Source organism: Ammospiza nelsoni, chromosome 9, assembly GCF_027579445.1.
Source record: "Ammospiza nelsoni isolate bAmmNel1 chromosome 9, bAmmNel1.pri, whole genome shotgun sequence".
Classification (NCBI taxonomy): Eukaryota; Metazoa; Chordata; class Aves; order Passeriformes; family Passerellidae; genus Ammospiza; species Ammospiza nelsoni.
The window spans coordinates 24,246,322-24,267,284 of record NC_080641.1 but is presented as its reverse complement, the minus strand read 5'-3'; the positions used below and the strand labels follow the sequence as shown (position 1 = coordinate 24,267,284).

Here is a 20,963-nt window from a genome sequence, read left to right as displayed (position 1 = left end):
TAGACTGATTTCTGTTAAGTAACATACTGGTTTATAAGACACTTGTGAATAAACACTCCTACCCAATCAACACGTTGACCTATAAATTATTGATATTACACATGTCTAGTTATAACCCTCACAAACAGCCACAATTAAAAAAAAGCTGTGCTACCATTGCACATTTTTTTCCCTACAGCAGCTAAGTTTTATTTATCCTGATGATCTAAAGCAAACTAGTAGAGCGTTCTGCAAAAAAAATTAAATATCAATGATATGATTATTCTGCTTCTGTATTAATCTATTTAATTTTCTTTTAAAATTTAACTGAAGAGGTGGAAACAGATGGGAAGTATTTGTATTTTTTTAGTTGTTTTTTCTCAAATGCAAATTATAAAGCATGTAGTTGAGTGAACTGTACCGTCAATTTCTCCTTCACTGCTTCAGCTTATAAACTGCTAAATGCACTTACATAAAACACCTAGGTTAAAATATAGGCAGGAGAGTGTGAGATGAAGGTTAACCTTCCTCATTTCAGTCTCATGGCTGAATAAGAGAAGAATTCTTATTTCACAATACTGGAACCTAATTAATAAAACACCCAACATCTGATTTTGTATGATCTCCACTCTCTGCTGTTGAACAGCTTTTATGGGGCTTGCTTTGCCTTTGACTGTAACTGAAGAGAACTAGAAAACAGGCTAAAAATCTGACAGTTATTTACAAGAAAGTATTTTTAATTATAAATTTAAGTTTAGTTTAAGTATATCTTTTAAAAAAATCTCCCTCTAAGATTCCGCTGTAACAGTTACCATGCCTTTGCACCCAAGGTATTATATTTGATATGATGCATTAACATTGCAGGTAAAGATAAAAACTATGTTAATACTACATATGTATATGCAATACTAGGTTAATAAAATCCTGTAAAATAATATCTTTTTGAATCCAGTAACTGAATCAAATTGCTTAATATCAAATGCAAACACATACAATTGCTTTTAATTTATTTATGCTTATGCTTCATTTATTCTTTAAAATTAGACAATACTGTAGCTGTAGAATAATGGATAGTGCATTCATTAATGTATTTTTAATTAGCTTCAGGAATCGTTGTTTCTGGTGAAAAAAAGAAATTTTCTGGTGAAAAATACTCTGGCCACAGAGTATTTGAGTATTTGTTTTTATAAATCCTGTATCACTTTACACACTTGTCTTTGAGGAGTAAATAAAGCAGCATACCAAGATGCTATGGCTCCCTTTTCTATTTAGTCACTTGTTGACATTACTTTTGTAAGCTATCTTGCCTTCCTTCTGAACAAATAATTGCACATCAGTAAATGCAGCAGTGTGTAACTCCAGAAATTACAGAAACAGCTGAGTGATTACCACGCTTCTGAATTTTTCATATATCATGACTCACTTTGCTGGAAAGAGAACATGCAGATTCCCAGCAAGTTATTATCATGAGTAGAACATACAACCCAGTTCAAATAATTTGAAATTATTAAAAAGCCTTCTGTCAACATGCTTAAGTTCAATTGTATGCTTCAAGCCTTTGTTAAAAACTGTTTAAGAACTATTATAATTGAAACAGCAGTTTCAAACAGAAACAATTAAAGGATTTGAAAATTAATCTACAAACCAGCGCTACTTACCCTGGCTAAAGTTCTATTAATATGTTCAGCTATACAGTCTTTGAATAACTCACACTTGGCCCTTGGATTTTCTGTAAAAACAAAAAGGGAAACTAATTATACATTGCAGTTCAATCAATATTCAATACATAATAATTGCAAAAGCTCTTGTCTAGGTCATTCCCCACACCATCAGCATTCTGAATTTATGCACATAAAACACAACATTCCATTCTCAAACTACAATTACAAAGACTTTATCTAGGCCAAAATTATAGCATTGGGTTGGAATGAGCTCTTATATTCAGGTGGAGAATTCGGTCCCTTTTATGGGACTTCCACAGGTGGGGCAGAGAGAGCTCAAATTTCCAGAGAGCAGTACAGATCTGACAGCTGTGAGGAGGTAGCCATTATTTCAGATGGATCTCATCACACTGTTTAGCAAAAATACATTTACAAAATTATTCCATTCTCAGGAATTGTAGATGCCACAGCCTTGCCTCTTTTTCATGTCTTGCTGATTAATCTAACTGAAGATAAATAGGCACTGGTGGATTTCCCAGAAGATGTATCTCTATAATAACACATAAACCTTTATAATATCATGTACCTTGGCAGGAAGTGCCATCATTTGGCTTAAACTGCAATTTTCCTGTGGATGGTTGATAACCTTCCTTACAGGAGCAGCTAAACCCTCCATCCACATTTTCACATTTTGCATGATCTCCACAGGCAACGCTTCCTTCATTGCTGCACTCATCTACATCTGCAAATATTGTGAGAAATTGAATTTTTATTAAGTATGTACAGAATAACACCTTGCTGCTTTGTTGATAATAGCCCTGCACACTACAAGCAGTTTCATAATAAAATTTCATGTAATAAAAAAAAAGGAACAACTAAACCCACAATCTCAATGGCAAAGTCCCTGCCAATTATAATACTTAAGGATTAGAAGGATAAATCATAATTGATCATATTTTTATACCACCACTTTTATTGCTCGATAATACTACACTGCTCGTGCTTTAAAACCATATTAATTCTATCATAACAAAATGGTTGGCATGATGCAAATCATCTGAAATCCATTTTTCAGAGATTAGAATAAATAGATTTTCTCTGCTCAGTTAGAAAAAGACCCTGCAGACTTGTCTTTTAAGTTGCAGCTTTAAAAAGACACTGCAAAAGCTCACTCTGTCCAGCTTGTTAATCTAAGAATTAAACTCTGTGCCCTTTAAAGTGCTTGACGTATCCTTTTCTATTTTTTTAAATCCACATTTAAATTACATTTGCCTAAAATGTCTTTTTTGCTTCTAAATAAATTGCCATTAGGTAGACAAGTTCAGTAACTGGGTGGGGCATAGTCCAAGACTAAAACCAATGAATTCCAGTAAGGGAATCCATGAACTGATCAGTTTGGGAGAGCTGGGTACTAAATCCCTGGCTGGAGGAGTGATTATTTTGCATTATTTGGCTGGCTAAGGATAAAGATCAAATAACTCAATGGAGAAAGCAAACTGGGAACTATACCAAATAATTCTGGAGAATGAAGTAACGGACTGTGAAGGGCTGGGCTGGAAAGGAGAAAAACATGACGAGCTTTGGGACAGGTATATCTAAAAAATGAAGTGGTACATGAGTGGGTTTAAGTAACAGCTGAAGAAAAGGGAAGGCAGAGCAGGGCATGGAGGAGAGAGGATGGCAGCTCCAGTCAAGAACTGGAATGATGCTTAGTTTTAGGAAGAAATTGGTGAAAAAAGAGAAGTGGTTAATTGATCAGTAGAAAAGAAGAGCTATGTGAATTAATAGGCAGCATCTGCTGAGTCAGAGGGCATGTTAAAAACAGACAAGCAGAAAGCAGATTATGGGGGTGGCTGGAAATACACTATTAGCATATAGAAACTAGATTCACACTCTGCTTTTGATACAAGAATCTTGGTGGGTTTCAAAATGGAGCATGAAATGAAGCAACAATACATGTGAAATAATATTATTGAAAAATGGAAAGATATGGATATATAGAGGGAATGCAAAAAAAATACACGACGAATACTTGAAGGCCATCTGTCTATTTGGACAGAGGTCTCCCTGGAATTTAAGATTGAAGTCCCACCTTACTTTCATATATCTCTTTTTCCCAATGAGCCAATGCTCTGATTTGAACCTGATATGCTGTGTTTCGAGCCTGAAGCTCAGAAGCTTCAGGAAAAGCCATTCAGACTCCTGCGCAGACAGGAAGGAGATGTGGCACTGGAGGTGCATTTGCCCTCCCCAGCACAGCCACCACTGCCCTGCAGGGAGAGCCACCAAGAAAACTCTGTGTTTAAATGGCTTGGTGCCAGCATGGAAGTTTAAAGCAGGAAGTTAAATGATGATTTTCTGCATTAGGGCAATAGGTTATTTCCATATTTAATGTCCCAAACTGCTAATGCTTCTCTTTAAGGAGCTGAGTTTTGCATTATGAGCATTTGTATGGTTTCTGTGACCTAAGTATTCATAGCTATGGAGCTAACCACATTATACATGAACCAATCTGGCAAAAGGGAAGGAAAAAAGCATGATGTAGTGCTACACACAGGATACCTCGTAATTAAATGCTGTCATTTAAAGACACAAGGCTAAAGTTCTTACTCTTGGCATTTAAATAACCTCTCACATCAGTAAATTATAAAGCTCTGCTTGAAACAAGTGAGCGTCTGTCAGTGCCTTGTTGAGTGACTCTGTAAGACAGAGAGACTTTGAATGAAGTGGCAGGGGTGAAAACCATGACAAAGCCAGTTTGTCTAACTTGAAAACACCACCACCCTCAAACCAAAGATTTCTTGGGCCTTGTCAGCTGCATGGAGGGCATGTGCATCTGAACAAAACCATTCATCATGTAATGCAGTGCTAAAACACCAGCAGTTGACAACAATCTTTGCCAAAACTTACAGTAAAAAAGTAATATTTGAATGCGTTTCAGAACACTAAGGATCAGGTTTCCATATGATTTACTGATACAAATGTTTCAAAATTGTCATGACACCTTTATGAACTTTTAGATCAGTAAACAATTGATTTGTTATTATTGGGCAGTCATGCAAATTCTTTTTGTAATTATAGAAGATATAAAGTGTAATGGAGATTTTAATGAGAAGAGAGGATTATCAAAAAAAAGCAGAAATTCAAGTATTTTGGCATATCTCTGGCAACAGGACTGCTATTTAAAGTCTGATTGAGACACCCTGTTGAGTATATGCAAATAGATTTTCTGCAGTTGAGTTGTCCATATGGAATGGGTCCATATCATGCCTATTTAATTTACTGTTTTCAGAAGAAAGAACAACTCCTGGATGACAAAATTAAAAGGCAATATGCCTGAACTTGCAAGGTACTAATCAGCTTCGTATCCCTTTTAAATCAATGAGATTGTCAGGAGCAGCCAACAGTTTGTGACAGTTGCAAGAATGCAGCTTTCAAGTTCCTGCTTTGAAATGCTGCGCACAGTAGCTGTAGGTTTGTAGTTATGCCTTTTTAACCAAATATGCAATTGTTGGACCACACATGGACAACAGCTTGTCAGTGCTTTCAGCAATCCAGTTTTAGAGGAGCTTTGGGGTGAGGATCCCAAACTCTCCTCCTTGCTGTGCTGTGGGAGCAGGAGTGGGCTGCCAAGGCTGCCTGAGCAGCCTTCACAGGCAGCATTCCTGAGCAAAGGTTGAAGAACAACAGCTTTTTAAACAGAAGAGCATTTGCCACAGGTCTGTGAAAGGCCCTGGCCTTTCAGTAAATATTCAAAACAAATCCTGCAGCTGAACTTTGAAGCTTTTATAATAGCTGCAATCAGAAAAATAGTATCACCAACAACACTTAGGCTAGCATGAAAATAGATTTATAACCTTTTATTTTATTTCTTTGCTTTGTCACTCCTCATCTATTGCAGCAGGCAAGGAAATTCCAATTAAATTAAAAGTACGGAGAACAGTTATTATGTTCAGTCCTGCCAATTACAGGATTGTACCTACATCACTTTGATTCCTCACCAGCCAGTCAAGACAGCTTGATGTCTACATTATACCTTCTGCTTATTAGTAGCTTGCAAGTGATTGAAAACTCCAGTTGCAAAGGACTGGATGTTCCCTCCCTGTGTCTCCACACTGTGGAAGGCAGCAGCACGCACAAAGTAGAAATGTAAAAGGCTATGAATGGCAAAGGTAAAAGAAAAGTTAGCAACGCGGCCCAATGCCAGATTCCATCCACTGTACAGCTCCCTTGTCACAGCAAAGGATGGGATGGAGAATGGGTGCCTTCCCAGTGCTCTCAGAAATACCTGAAGGGAGCTAATAGCATGTTCCCAGAAAAAGCAGAGTGGCGTGGATGTCACTTTCATTTCACAGATGGCCATTTTCATGTTTTTACTCTGTTGACTGGGGTGAAAAAAGTAGGTTTCTATTTCACTTTTTTATCTGCAGCTGAACATTCAATAAATTGTGAAGTCTAAGGAAAAGTATGGCTTTTGCACAAAGTAAAAAATTGATTTTAATAGCTCACTTTCAGGACAGCAGAAAAAAGTCTTCAGAAATGTCACATCTCTGCATTCTTATTTTTTTCTTCTCCATTTCCTTTATCCTTTTCTTCTCTCTTTCCCTTCCTACTGTCCGGTTTTTCCTCTATCTGTGTCTTTGTCATCTCGTCAGCAATTCTACCTGATAACATGGGTGAAATACTTCTGACCCTCAACTCAAAACCCAGCATTCTGGCTGGATTAAGGGTGAACCAACATTTCTCAAAGCATTTTCCCAAGATTTCTTTTGATCTATGATCTTGGGGAACATTATCACTTTTTACTTGGGAGCTCATTGTGGCTTCCAAAGAGGGAACACAGAGGTATTTTCATGAACTTGGAAAGTGACTTGGACACACAAGGTTTTGTGCCATGCTTGCACTACTGGAAGCTCAGGTAGGTTTGAGGGCATAAACAAATAGGATTCATAATGGCATACTCTCCAAAATTCAAACACTAGTTTTAAAGTTACTGTCATGTACATATATACATATATTAAAAAGAAGATTTAAGACTTTGCAGAATCTACAAATATATTGTGGGGCCCCGTAAGCTTGTGTAGGATGGATAACTGGTAGTTCTGTTCTGTGATTTGTACTAAATAACTTGCACTCTATTTAGAATGAAATGTTGATATTTGCTTCAGCTGTCACCCTGAATACACAAATGTCAGCTGCTTGTGTGCAAATCATATCTGCTACCTGTAGCAGCAGAACCATTGGGTACAAAATATCCTATTATGGTTTCCCTGATGGATAAGGAAAAAAATTAATTGTGGATCAAAAGGTTGTGTTTAGGACTCATATCTTGATAAAGTAATTTGTACAGTTGTTTAATGAAAAAAGGTGCCCACAGGTAATTTTTTTTTCATTTCAGTGTGCATTTTAAAAGCTCTTGGCTCCTCCATGTGGATTTTCAAAAAGAAGAAGTATTCTAGTAGAGGATAAAAAGAAGATCAATCTGCCCAGTAAAGAGGGGGAAAAAGGAAGAAATTATCAAGCTAAGGGTAAGAAGTTAAAGTGATATAAAGACAGTCTGAGAAATAAGTTTGAAGACAAACTCCCAAAGCTGAGGAAATATCATAATGTAAAAATCAAAACCTGGAGCAGAAATGGTGAGAATATTTACAGCTCAGTGTGCTAACTGTCTCCATCCCAGCTAATTTAAGAATGATTCATAGGAGCTGGATAAAGCAGAGCACTTTTAGATGGGTGTGAGCAATGGGCAAGAAATGTCGATTAGATCACTTTCTGGCTTAATATGCAACCACTCTGCTGATATTAAGAGCGGTGAGAAGAGAGGTTGTCAGCACTCACAAGCTCACAGGAGACATACCTAGAATGAGACACAGTCAGCATAAAGGTGTAAAGGGCAATAGATTTATTTCTCATTTTCCCATTCCCTGAGGACTTTTGCAACATACAGAGAAAATTACCAGGAGTTTGAAAAAGAGAAATAGTTGCAGTTCTTCCATTCAGAGGAAATCCTAAAGGATTGCATGGTTGTTCAGAAATAACATTTTTCCAGAGAACTTTTCCTCCCCTGTAATCTTGAACATGTTCCATACAACTGCTACAGAACCAGAGGCTAATGAAGGGCACAGGAGGTAGGATAACCACTGATCTTGCTTGTTTCTTTTGATTAGACTTGAAAAATAACAAAAGTATCCTGAACAAGTTTCCAAATAAAAGATATTTGAAGTATATTAGTTCAAACTTATAGAGAAATTTGTTGATCTAGATCTGAATGCAGAATATTTTGTCACTTTTTCTCCTGAGAATGTGATCACTTTGCTCACACATCAGTGAAACAGTGGCATAAATGGGTGAATTGGTGATTTCTGTGTAGCCTTAACTATATATTTATTGTGTAAATCTGTGACATGTGGATTTAAATATATTGCAAACAGAGTTAAGATGCAAGTGTCACGGAAAGCAATGGCAGATGCTCTGTTGTCAGGGAGAAGTGTGTGCCTGAACTGGAATATTAAGCAAGCCTGTTCCACTCCAAAAAGTGGGAATTTTATACACAAATTCCAAACTTCACAAATATGAGAGCATTTTGCTATATTTCTATAATTAAGAGAAGCAGTAAGAGAAGAGTGACAATGTAAAGCTCTGTGGCAGACAGTAATAACTTACCCACGCAGGAGGTTCCATCATTAGGAACAAAAATTTGTTGACCATTGCTGGGTTTGAAACCAGACATACATGTGCAGTAATAACTTCCCTCTGTGTTTGTGCAATTGGCATGCTCTCCACAAGGCTGAGTAGCATTTTCACACTCATTATCATCTGCAAGACAAATTATGGAAAAATATATTTACATTTGATGATTGAAGAAAGCAGTTTTCTATAAGCTTAATTTGGCTCTGGTATTTCACTTGCATAAATCTTGAATGCTGAGCTGGCAGTCTTGGTATTTGTCTATAGAGTTTTCCCATTGCCAAGGAAGTAATCAGGTGTTCAGCAGCACTCATCTGCCCTCATCCTGTGTGAATCAACAAGTGAGAGATCAGTGGGATGCTGAAATGAATGGTTTAATTGGATATACACTTGGAATAAAGGATTGAGACAAGTGTGTGTTCTGCCATGGCTGTAACTGATAATATTTTTTTTCCTATCCAAAAATCTACAGGTAGAAGCTCACTCTGAGGATGTGTCTGGGAATTCTGAATTATAAAAAAACAGAGGTCAAAAGGCTATAAAGAAATCACCCCTTAATTCTCTGACATCAAAGCAAAACCTCTATAGCTAAATGCACATTTTTTATGGCCTGTTTTAAAACACCTTCTGTGGTATCTCTCAGCATTACTGTAAAAACAGACTTACAAATTCATCCTGCTGACTGGCCTGAGTCTTCAAGTATATTGTTTTTTCTTAGTTATCCCAAAGGTCTCAACAAAGAGATCAGCAAGATTCATGTATTGAGCCTTTCCTCTTAGCAATTGCTCTGCAAGTCATAATTTTTGTACCTGAAAATTCACATGAACAATTTTACAGGGCTAACCCCAGGCCTCCAATGACACAGTGAAAAGGAGGGATATACACGAGTCTGAGACTGTCATTATGAGCATGGGGATCCAGCAATCTTAATCAAAGGTCAAACAAAATCATGAATTCATGCTTTGAACTGCATAGTTGATCTCCTGCAATGACTCAATAAAACCATTTCCTATCCAAAATCTTCCAAGGTTTCTGTTTTCTATTGAATAATTTTCAGACCAAACTTGAAAAAAATTTCAAAAGTTTTCTTTTTCAGGCCCACTACTTATCAAACTGAGAAAAACACTCACAATACTGATAAATCCATTTTTCCAGTAGCCCATTTTTTTTAAGTACCCCAAAACTCTGAAACAAAAAATCAATGAAAGTCTCCCAAAGAAGGTGGCACTCTTGAGTGGAATTCTCTATTTTCTACATAATGAGAAAGGAAAAGAGTTAAAGATTTTCTGAAATGTACTGGGATTTTGTTCCTGTTCTCAAGCAAAAGGTACTCACAACATGATGAATGACAGGAAAGAATTCTAACAGGGAGAGAAATAACAATTTATTGCAGAAGAGAAATGATTTAGGAGCATGACAGGGAGAAGAAATATGATTTCAGAAAAGACACCCAAGGATGAGCTTTAGAAAGGTGTTCCTGCTTCCTGATGGTCAGTGTTCTCATAAGCTGTTTACAGAGATAGGATGCAGATAAGGAAAGTGGCACGCAAGCTGGGGCAGTGACAAGATTAAAGTACAGCAAGAGCCACAAAGCCTTGCAGGAATACATTTCTGGAATAAAACTTCATCACGACCCCCAGCATAACTCAAACAGGAAACATTTTGATATTTGAAGTCTGACATGATTTTCAATGTGACTCAGTTGACTCATACATGCAAATATCAATTCAGAGCTGCAGTTTTCCTCAGGGGAATTTGGGTCAACAGTATCAAGTGGATTATGCTCATTAAAACTAAAATGTAATGTAATTTAATGAGGAATCCAAGTATAAAAGCACTGTGCCAACACACATCAACAATATTTATTCTACAGCCTTGGTATTCATGAGAATACAGCAGAGGATGTGTATCATTTGGATCTTAAGAATGCCAAAATAAAACCTAATTAGTATAAGTGGAATTATGATAGGGAGGAAAAAGTGTGATGTTGATCCCAGTTCAAAAAAAAAAGCATGAGAATATGAAAAAAATCTGGTTTGTCATGTAGCATTGCAGAGACCAGGTCCCAGAAAACTTTGCAACCTTAATTACAGGGTCCACTTCTAATGTATTTTGTGTGTGTCTGACTCCTTTGCATCCCAAATTTGCCTAGCATTTAGTGACAACAAAAAAAGAGTGGAATACTCTATTCCAGTTGGTTGTAAAATTAATTTGGTCTTGGGAAAATATTACAGATTCTAGAAAAGAGTATGTGTTGACTTTGGAAAGCTCATGGGATTGTAGTCTTGGAAAATGAGAAGTAGAAGGTCGCTGATAGTGGCAGGACTAGATTTAAAGTAGAGGAATAACAGAGCTGAGGAGTCTAAAGGCTACATGCAAGAACATTTATTTTTGATTTTTTTTTCTAGGACTTCAACAGCAGTCCTTGATATCCAGCAATATTGCCTTTTTTCGGTGGTCCAAAGGATTTATAAGCAATATTAAAGTGACTCATACAGTGGTTATCAACAAATTCACTAGAATTATATCTAAATAACTTCACTGGATTATTGGTGTTTTTCCTCAATATTTATGATGTCTGCAAGGGATTTAATGGTGACTGTATGGCCTTGGTAAGCTTTCTTATTGAGAGATCTTTCAGATAATTACAGGAACATTTTGAACATTGAAGAACAGCAGTAACTTACATTGCAAATGCAAGAATGAATATTTTAAAGAGTTAAATTCACATGGAGCTTTCATTTCACTATTCCCATGGTCTAAAGTAATACTGAGCAGACTGTGCAGGGCGATAATTTACTGGACCACATCCTGCTTGCATTGAAATTAATGACGTAAAAGTTACTGATGGAAGTAGGCTATGGAAAACTACTAGGTTAATGAGGAAGGCAAAAGAAGAAGTTTGAAAAAAACAGAAAGGATTTTCTTATACAGCCTATCAAAACATTCCTTTTTACACAAAATATTCTACAAGATAAAAAATGATGGCAAAAATAATATTGAATTCTCTGTGTAAACAACCTGAATTTTTTATTCAGAAAGCACTCCAATGAGGAGCCCAGGGGCTTAAAGTAATATTCCAAATTTTACATGATTTATAGTGTCATTGGATTTGTGATTTAAAGGATGTCAGGAAACACAATGGGATTTATAGATGAAAAAAATATTTTCCTAACAAAATTTCCTGCCTATGCAGAAAGGATACTTTAAGTGACAGCACTCATAGAGTCCACCTGCTTTGTTGCTACCTAATTTAATTACAGCACGTGCATTTAATGCTGCACAGCTACTCACTGAACACTGCAGGCAGTATTTCAGGAATATACATTGCTTTAAAGATTTTTTGTCTCCAGTAAATTATGAAAAATTTGGAGACTTTAGAGGCACGACCAGCCAAATGACAAGGTTAATTATCATGGCTAAATGGTAATGTTACGTTCAAGTCTGTTAGATACAGAAGGCATTTCCTGAATAGCTGCACTCTCTTGAGAAATGACAGTGGGGCCATGGAGCTGGTTGTTGGGATTGGTTGTTTTTTTAGGTTGCTTTCCATTTTTGGTTAGTTATTTTTTTACGTGGCAGTTCTATGATTTGGTTTGCTCTAAAATCTCATCATTACCAATCAAAATGTAAAGAAGGTTATACATAATTTCCAAGGGAATTTGTGTTGAGTAACTCCAAGATATATGGGAGATATAGCAACATGTACCTGAATACTGGTAGGATGTTTCCATGCTAGAGTTGTATAATAAAATCCATTTTCCATTTTTACCTTAAAATTGCAGCAAGCATGTATTTTGCTGTACATAAATGTCATAGTTAGATAGAATCAACTACTCTTATAGTAATCAATGTAATATAATCACACCTCTACTAGTCTCTTGAGAATTATGGATTTTTAAAAGCAAAAAAAAAAGAAAAAAATATGAAAAACTGATATACCCCTCTAGAGCTCCATTTTGATCTGAGCTAGTGATTCTGTTATCAAACACTTGTGCTCATTAATATGAGTACATTTTTGCATAGAGTGCATTAAATTATTTTACAAACTTTAAAACATACCAATACAAAAAGGAAGAATGATTTGTGGATTTTAGGGGCATGATACACTTGGAAGCTAGAGGAATCTGATAAGATTCTAGGAGGAGAAAAACAAACCTGGAACATTTCCTTTGTTGTATTCTATGTCCCTTTTAAAGTGAAAGATTTACCATGTCATATATGGTAAATATATGGTATTTTAATAATGCATGGTTATGAAATTATAACCTACAATTGGAAAGCAGCTACAAAAGTACATAATTTGCTTTTTTTTGTGACAAGCATTGGAAAATTCTTTGAGTTATCAATTCTGGTGAGATGATTTTTGTAATACTGCTTGTGTATTTACATGAAAAATATAATGAGGAAAAATCTTTAGGTAATGGATTTATCAAACAGCTATGAAAGATTTTAATTGCACTGGGCACATCTCTGTGATAGACTTTTTGATGATATGATGACATATAATATGAAGAGTTAGTTGTGTGGTGAAACTCGTCATATTGATTCACAATCACACAGAAGTTTTTCTTGTTTAACTTTTTATAAATTTCTAAAAAAATTGTTCCTCCGTTCAAGTAACAAACAAGGCGGAAATCCAAAGTTATACAGAATGATTTGTGCATTTTCAGTCCTCCCCAATCCATGCAAAACGAGATTTTTGTAGAAATGAAGAGAATATTAAAGACACCTGACCAGAGCTTGAGTTTGTTAACCTGAGCCTCACTGGAACAAGCATAGGCCTTGTGCTTGATTTTCAGTGAGTGATTTTCAGTGCTGCGATTTTCAGGAGTTTAGTGAAGCCTGATGTTACTGTGGACTACAAGCAGCTCTTACACCACAATATGTGCGCCTTCAATTTAGTGCGTTCCCGCGTGACATAAAGTTGATGCAATTAAAGCATCAACAATTAATTTTCCCCTAATCCACGCAAACCCATCTGTGGAAAGCAAGGCTGGAGGCCTCTGGAGCACACCCATCTATCAAGATGGACCCAGTATCTCCGGGACACAGCAGTGTGAGCGCTGGACAGCAGTGGGGAGGAAGGAAATGCAGCCGGGCTGGCTGGGGAATTCATTGATGCATTGCATCCGCTGCTTTCTGACAGTAGCCTCTGCTGCCAGGGCTGCTGTGGAGCCCCTGGGGGAGAGGAAAACTACCCTTCCCTAGTGTAACCCTCGTGGGAGAACAGGGCTTGAAGTGCCTCACTTAACCCCTCAAAAGCAAGGAAATGAAAGGCTTCCTGTAAAGCAAATTCCAGTGCTGCTCCTCCCGCTGTGCTCAGCCTGTCTGGAGGTCTCAGAACAGTGGGTGATTTTACATACATTACTTCTGTGCTGCAGGACTGCATCTACTGCCATCAAAGCCCGAGTTAAGAACAGCAATACCATTAGCAACCTTGCCTTTCCTTTCTTGTGATTTGTATCCATTAATGGCAATTTAACACAATTTGTTTATGATTCTCCAAAGATTCAGCATTCGAGCTTGGTCTAAATCAGCATGAAAGAGCAGATGCTTAGAATAACCACTAGAGACTGTAGAAACTGGGCTGGAAATCTCATTTAAATATGAATTGCTTTCATAATGGGCCTGATTCATCTTTGTCCTACACCTGGGCAGGGAACCATGCAGTTGCTGCATAGGAAATCTTACTGCTGCAAGCTCTGCCTTGTTAAGATTTCACATCTCCCTGCCACCTTCAAGAGCTTTTCACAATGCCTTCTTGGGATGTTTTTGTAACTTTTTGGGAGTTTTAAAGCAGTTTTGACTTGGTGGCTCTAAAACTAGCTCCTATAAGGTCTTAGTGCTACAAACAAATATTTTCTCTCACACAGGCTATGTGTTTATGAAGGGATAATTTCAGGTCAGCAGTTCTTTCATGTCTGGATGAACTAAAGGGCCTCACATCAGAAAATTCCCTTAGTCCCAATTTAAGGAACAGGATAGAACAGTCTAAGAGAGGGAGGACAGTTTCCTACATATTAAAGTCACACTCAGGTTGAGTTTCAGAGAATGGACAAGGTTTGGAGGGTTTAATATATTATCTAAACTGTTTCCCTCATCTCTTGCTGATATTTCTAGACATTATAAATTAAACATGAACAGCATTTATTATCAGGTAAATGCTAGAGATTAAATTGTCATTTTGTTTAGCCACACAGAACGTCCTGTCTTTTGAACACTTGTGAAATACCAGAAAAAAGAAATTATTTGTGATCAGTCCTATGTGAAGAATGGGGTATATATCATTAAAGGCACTAATCCTTGAGTGGAAACAAACCATTTATCCAGAGAGGCATCTGCAAGAATTTGAGAACAAAAAGGAACAAGGTGCTTAAACTAGTGAAACAGAAGTAAAAGGGGGATTAAATAATTGAAGGAGGGAATAAATATTGAGTCGTCCTGTCACAGTTTTCCCAACCACTTCCTCCCCTTCACCTCTGGAGAGCAGAGGCCCACATGGAGTGTATCAACATCACTCTCTCAGAAGAGACCTCATTGCTGTACTGACCAACAGAGATTCAGCAAGAAACTTCAGAGCTGCAAGTGCCGAGCATCAGCTTGGGCGTCCAAACCACAAATTAGTTATTTATTGTCTGACTGACGCCCCTTCCCTGACTGGGTCGTGAGGGTAAGACCTGGGAGTGCTGCGAGGATTTTCTCCTGCAGGCAAAGCTTGGAGCTGGTCAGGCATCCCCTGTTGGGGAGAGCAGGGTCTCAGCAGCCTGTCAGGGTGTGGGTGTTGAGCACAGCCCAAGGGGCAGCCCAGGCACAAGGGACAAGGAGCTGCCACTCACTCTTCAGGGTAGCAGAGCACGACCTCCTTGTATCTGGGGTACTCCAGGATCCCCCGCTGTCTTTCTCCCAAGAACACAGCATTAATTTACCAGCAAGGAGCTGGTCTGATGAGCTGTTAAAATGCAATGCTAAAGAAGGGGAGAGATTGTAGCAGAGTAATGTCAGAGACAGTACAGTGTGGAAAAGTCCCTGAACAGGCTGAAGATGGTCTGCTGGAGTTCCAAGGCTGGTTTTTGAGGTGAGAAGTTGTGACTAGGTGAATTATTTGGAAAACTGGTTAATAGATACCAAAGAGGAATGGATAAAAAATAATCCCAATTCCAGTTCCAGTCACATGCAGTTCCTGGTTGGTTATATTGTGAACTCAAACAACAAATGTTCCCATCAGACAGGATGTGAATAAGTGAGATGTCACTCATCCACAAATCCAAACATTTTGGTCCCATGCAAGAGATTAGACAGAAGGAAAGCAGCTTAGGAAACAGTCTGATTAACGGGGAATAAAAACTTCCAGGCAACATTGTCCTAAATTTCAAAACAAAAAAGTATATTTAGTCAGAAAACACAGCCAGGAAATGCATCAGCACTTTACAGCTTGTATATGAAGTCCAGAGTGGGGCCATCATGGTGTGGGTGAGCAAGACGTGAAGAAGGTGTAACTGAGAGAAAACACAGCTTGACTGAGGCAGTGGAACATTGAGCATTATCTGATGAGCTCTATCAGACTTGCTACAAGCATGCAGCAAAGGCTGTGGGAAGAAATGGTGGTGTTCTATGTCAGAATATGGGCTTGTCATCCTTCAGTCACTCAGGGCTGCATCCTGGGGTCTGGAATGTCACATGGCAGCAGCAGCACTGTGCTCCCACTGTGCCAGGCAGCTGGGGCTGGAAGCACACAAAAGCACCTGTGCTGTTCTGGGAGCCTCTGCAAAGCACAAAGGGCAGAATCAAATATTTAACATCAGTGACACTGTGAGGTGTGTGAGCTCGTGGCACAGGTGGCACACAGTGATGGGCACAAATGAGCAAATACATGGGGCTCTGCAATGATTCATAAAATAACTGCTCAGGCACAGAGCTGGCTGGTAAAGGTAGTTTTAATTGGAGTTGATGAGATCCATTTGTTTGGGGTGGTTCATATCATACATTTGGGAGCCAGAAATTAAGACCAGGCTGCTGAGTTCCTCCCTGGAGTGGGCAGGCAGGTGTGTTTGAGCTAAAGGACCAGCTCAGGTTCATATCTAATTCTGAAGCACGCTTTCCCCTAGCTGACTTGCTCCATTGCTCCTTGTGGCAGGCTCAGAAATACCAGGACTGTTTCTGCATTTCTTTCCAAGTGAATATGCTCATGTTTGGTTTAAGTATGTGAAAGGTCTGTTTCCATAAAAGAGCCTGACCTCAAACTCACAAATGCCCAAGGAGTGGCTCCCATTAAACTACACCATTGCTATTACAGGAGCAAAGGGGCACAACCTGCCAAGAGCAGAAGTCAAGAATCAAGATCACATTGCTCTTCCTCACCCACACTGATTTAATTACAAAACCCAACCTCAACATCCTGGCAGACACCCTGTGTCAAGCTCGCTACTTGAGGATTAGACAGAATGTAATTGAGACACATCATTAGTTTCTTGGTTCGCCTCCTTCAAAAACAAGGAATTAACACAAAGTGGAGTGCAGCTGAATGGGGATATGCTGGATTTGAACTGCTGGCAGTGTGCAGGTATATATATATTTTCAGGGTTTTTCTGAATGCTACCAGCAAAAGTGTTTTACAAGCTTCCCTGTTATTAAACTACATAATTTCCCATTTAGCTTTAATTTTTGTTGCTAACTTGTTTGTTTTCACTGAAAAACATCCTTTAACTGAAAAGTAAAACAGGACATGCACAATCAGAATATTTTTGCTTAAAGGAAAGTAAGCAGCACAGCAGTCCCCTGCTGAAAGGGATTTGCCAGTAGATAACCATGCCCCCTCCTGCAGAACTGAATGGGAGCCCAAGTAGAAGTTCTGTTTCAGCACTGCAAATACAACTGCATTAAAAAAAAAAAAAAACAAAGAAAATCAGAAATACAACGAAATCCAAACCAAACTAGAGCCAGACAATATTGGCAGTCTAATTTCTTGCAGATTTCCCAATGCATTTTCCATAATTCTGGTATAGAATCAGCACCATCCATGAAAGTAGATTTATCACAATGTGAGAGTGAAGTCTTGATTACATTAACTCTTTTTTCAGAGTATTTACTTATTCTGTGTACACATATCTGTCCAATATTCCAATAGCCGCTGTATAATAGTATTAAGGAAAATAAGACTCAAAGTTGTTCAATTATCAATGCACCTGGTTCTTGTTATTTCCAGCACTAATTTCTCAAAACTCTGCTTGCAGAACTTTCTGAAACACAAACTCAGTATGACAGAATTTTGTGCATGTTACATCAGAACCAAAAGCAAACCAAAACTCTTGTAGAGGACATAATTCTCCAGTAGCTGCAAAGAGGTTGTACATCACCATGCACCAAACATCCCTCAACAATGACCCATCAAACAGCAAGTGAAACACTAAAACAGAGGTCATGGTGAAGATGAATTCCTACATCTCACATTTCCAGACTACCTTCCTGGTCCATGAGAGGTAAACTCTGTCCTTTTACATTTCCCATTTTAGCATCATTTTTGCAAGAGAAAAGAGGAACTGAACTTACTTAGAAGGTTTTTGCTAAATCCTAAATTTAGAATCATAGCATTAAGACTTTCTTTGGACAACAAGGACAGCTAGACATGTAGAAAGGACAACTGTGCTTCTCAGTGTTCAGCTTTTGAATCAGCTACTTAAAAACAGGTAGTACATTGTGAAGCCCAGGTATCACTGTGTTACATTTTTTCCAAAGGACAAATTTATTGCAAATAATTTCCTGTAACATATCAGAAACTATATTAAGAACATTTCTTGATTTTGAGATGTGTACTCTGTTCCATTTTGGATTTAAAAGGCAGAATACAATAAAAGATGTGGTAAAATTTCATTGAGAGTAGTAACTCAAATAACATGGAAGGCCATAAAACAGTGACTACAGCTGTTTTTATTTCCATTGTGGAAGAGTGTTCATTGATTTCTGAAACCACAGGCTAATTATGCTCTGAGTGGATGGAGAACCATAAGGAGTCTGGCCTGGGCATCAGACACACAGGGATCACTATTTACTTTTGTCAAACCCAACTTGCAGTACTAAAGACAGGAGTATCTTGACAAAATTGGATTGCCACTCTTCAGGAGATTAGATGAGGTGACCTAATCCTGCTCCATGAAACACTTGGACCTATATTGCTCTAAGCTAATATTAGGGTTAGGCCATTATAAGAAGATTTTACAATAGTGAATAGTGGTTTTATTTATTTTATTTTTAAAGTAAAATATTACATGTGAAATAGTCATCTTCTACAGTGGCCCACAAAGCTTTCATGTGGCTTCATTACAGTCCTTTTTATATTATCCTGTTTGTGAGTTATCCCACTTAAATGTTCTGGAATTCAAGAGCTTCACTTCTGGATAATAGACTAAATCACAAAAGGAAATAATTTCAATCTATAACTGAGAAAGGCCATTAATTGCTGGAATACATCCAGTCTCCAAACCTGAAGATATCAAATATGGTCTGGCAAGGAGGAGACAATTAGGCTGAGGAATTCTACCCAGAGGGAAAACATGCCACCATTATTTCAGCTGGACTAGTGACTACAACAATAACCACTGAAGTATTTCCAGCTACTGTCAATGCTGCAAGTATTTAACTCCACGGTCAAAACATCTTCACTACTGACAGTGATATTCTCAGAGACTGACCCCAGTGGATGATTTCAGAAAAAAAAAATCACTATAAAATCATACAGGTTTTAATGTTGTGTACACCCCATAGCCTCCCCCCTTCTTTTTTTCTTCTGATGTGAATTAAAGCTAAATGTAGTGATAGAAGTGGAACAGGAGGTTATAAAACTTAGGAGGAGTTAGGTCTGTGGTACTGCTTGGCTCAGTTAAAAGGTTGCAGGTATTTGGATGAATATAATCGTTTTCCCATATAATGGCCAAATATCATCTTAGTGGAATTTGCTACTTTGAAAAGCATCTAGCTCTCCTCCTTTCTGTAGCAACCTCTTCCAAAAACCAGACTGGTCTTAAGGCCAAATTTCCTCTTTCATCTCTCCCTCCTGAAACATACAGCTTTGAAGGGATGGAACTCGTGGTCTCCTCATGCCAAATGGTCTGGGTAGCTCTTTCTGGACCTTTTTTCTGAGGCATGAAACCTGGAAAATTTTAGCTTCATGTCAAACAGCAGAACGAGTTAACCTACTCAGATCTCTTAATGAATTTTGAGCGTGAGGGGAGTACATGGCATCCTAAATCAATCTAAAGAGAATTTTCCCTTGCTGACTATGCTAACAACTCTACTCTTCATTAGTTAATACATCCTAGGTTGAAATAGTCTGTTTATTCATAATCACTGTTGTCTACATGAATTTGTAATTTTCTAGTGAAGGTTTTTATTCTCAGAAACAGGGGCTGAGGACTTTATTATCCCAATGATACAAAACACTTAGTAGGCAAAAAACAAAAGTCCATTAAAAACATATCTGAGTTTGGACAGAAGTAATACTTCTACCATAAGTATTAAAGTTGAAATGAGGCACGAGTCAGAGATGAAAACACTTTTAAGTTTCTCCACCATAATACCACCTGCCACACAAAGTGTTATTATGTCCATTTTATCCTGGGAGCACTGACAGGTGGGAGGGTGTGGATATGCTGTAAATATTCTGTGTATCTTTTGGCAATGGGGGACAGGCTGTGTGCCACACTGTGGGGCTGCCTGAGCTCAGAGGCGTGTCCCATCACAGGCAGTGGTGCTGCAGCAGTGCTGCCAGGTTAATTTGCCCTTTAAATCCAGTCTCTGTTAGCCTGGCCCTGGCAGCACAGCACAGCTCTGACACTGGGAGGAAAATTCCCAGTTACACAGCACAGAGAAAACACCCCTACACTGGTTAAAGTGAGGGTACAATTTACATTCTGAGATGAGAGAAAAGGAGGATTGTCATAAAGCACTGAATAAATGCACATAAAGCACAACAGATCTCCACAGACTGCCATGCTGAGGGTCCATCTGAGAGGGAGGCACTGCAGAAACTTTCACCAGTATTGTTCCCTGAGTATTACTCTGCTTCAAAGTTCTCAGTTGGAAAGGCTAAAAACTTGCTTCCCAAGAAAATCACTCAAAAATATAAAAAAGAAGCTTCCCTTCACACATTGAAATAAACCCCTCAAAGTAAGTGCCTAAACCTAAGTTCAAGCAAAAATAGTCAAGATAAATATTACGATTACTGAATCAACTGAACTCGTAGACGCATTGGGTAGATTCCTGCAGCATGTTAAGTATCCCTGAAAACTGAGCTGTTTAATTGGAAATATGGTGAAATGCTGCAAGTTGCAGTAAAGATGGTTACTTTGTTTTCAATCTAGGAAAACCATTATATCATGTATGAAATGTTTTATTCATCAAAAGAAGTCATTGCCTTTTGTCCTCTGCACCTGCCTGTGAATGCATCAGTGCAGGCAGTTCTATAGGACAGCCTCAACTTTGCTCCAAAAGTCCTAACACAATCAACATACTGAAAATCCCAGTTTTAGTTTGTTGGGAAATGTTCTCTGTGCTTGAAATTGTTGCAAATTTTACATTATTCTAAGCATTAAACATTTCACTTAGACTAGGTTTACACCTCAAATCTAAATTCAGACTATG

The 20,963-nt window shown here is 38.1% G+C and overlaps 1 protein-coding gene across 1 annotated transcript in view; it reads right to left on the bottom strand.

Annotated features, from left to right (window-relative positions):
- The window catches only part of ADGRL4 (adhesion G protein-coupled receptor L4), a 72,960-nt gene that overhangs the window by 27,225 nt on the left and 24,772 nt on the right, over window positions 1–20,963 (bottom strand). Inside the window, exons 3-5 of the mRNA XM_059478169.1 lie at window positions 8,304–8,456; window positions 2,227–2,382; window positions 1,638–1,708 (exon numbers count right to left, since the gene is read on the bottom strand). Coding sequence (XP_059334152.1) covers window positions 1,638–1,708; window positions 2,227–2,382; window positions 8,304–8,456 — 380 coding nt within the window. The remainder of the gene's footprint in view (window positions 1–1,637; window positions 1,709–2,226; window positions 2,383–8,303; window positions 8,457–20,963) is intronic.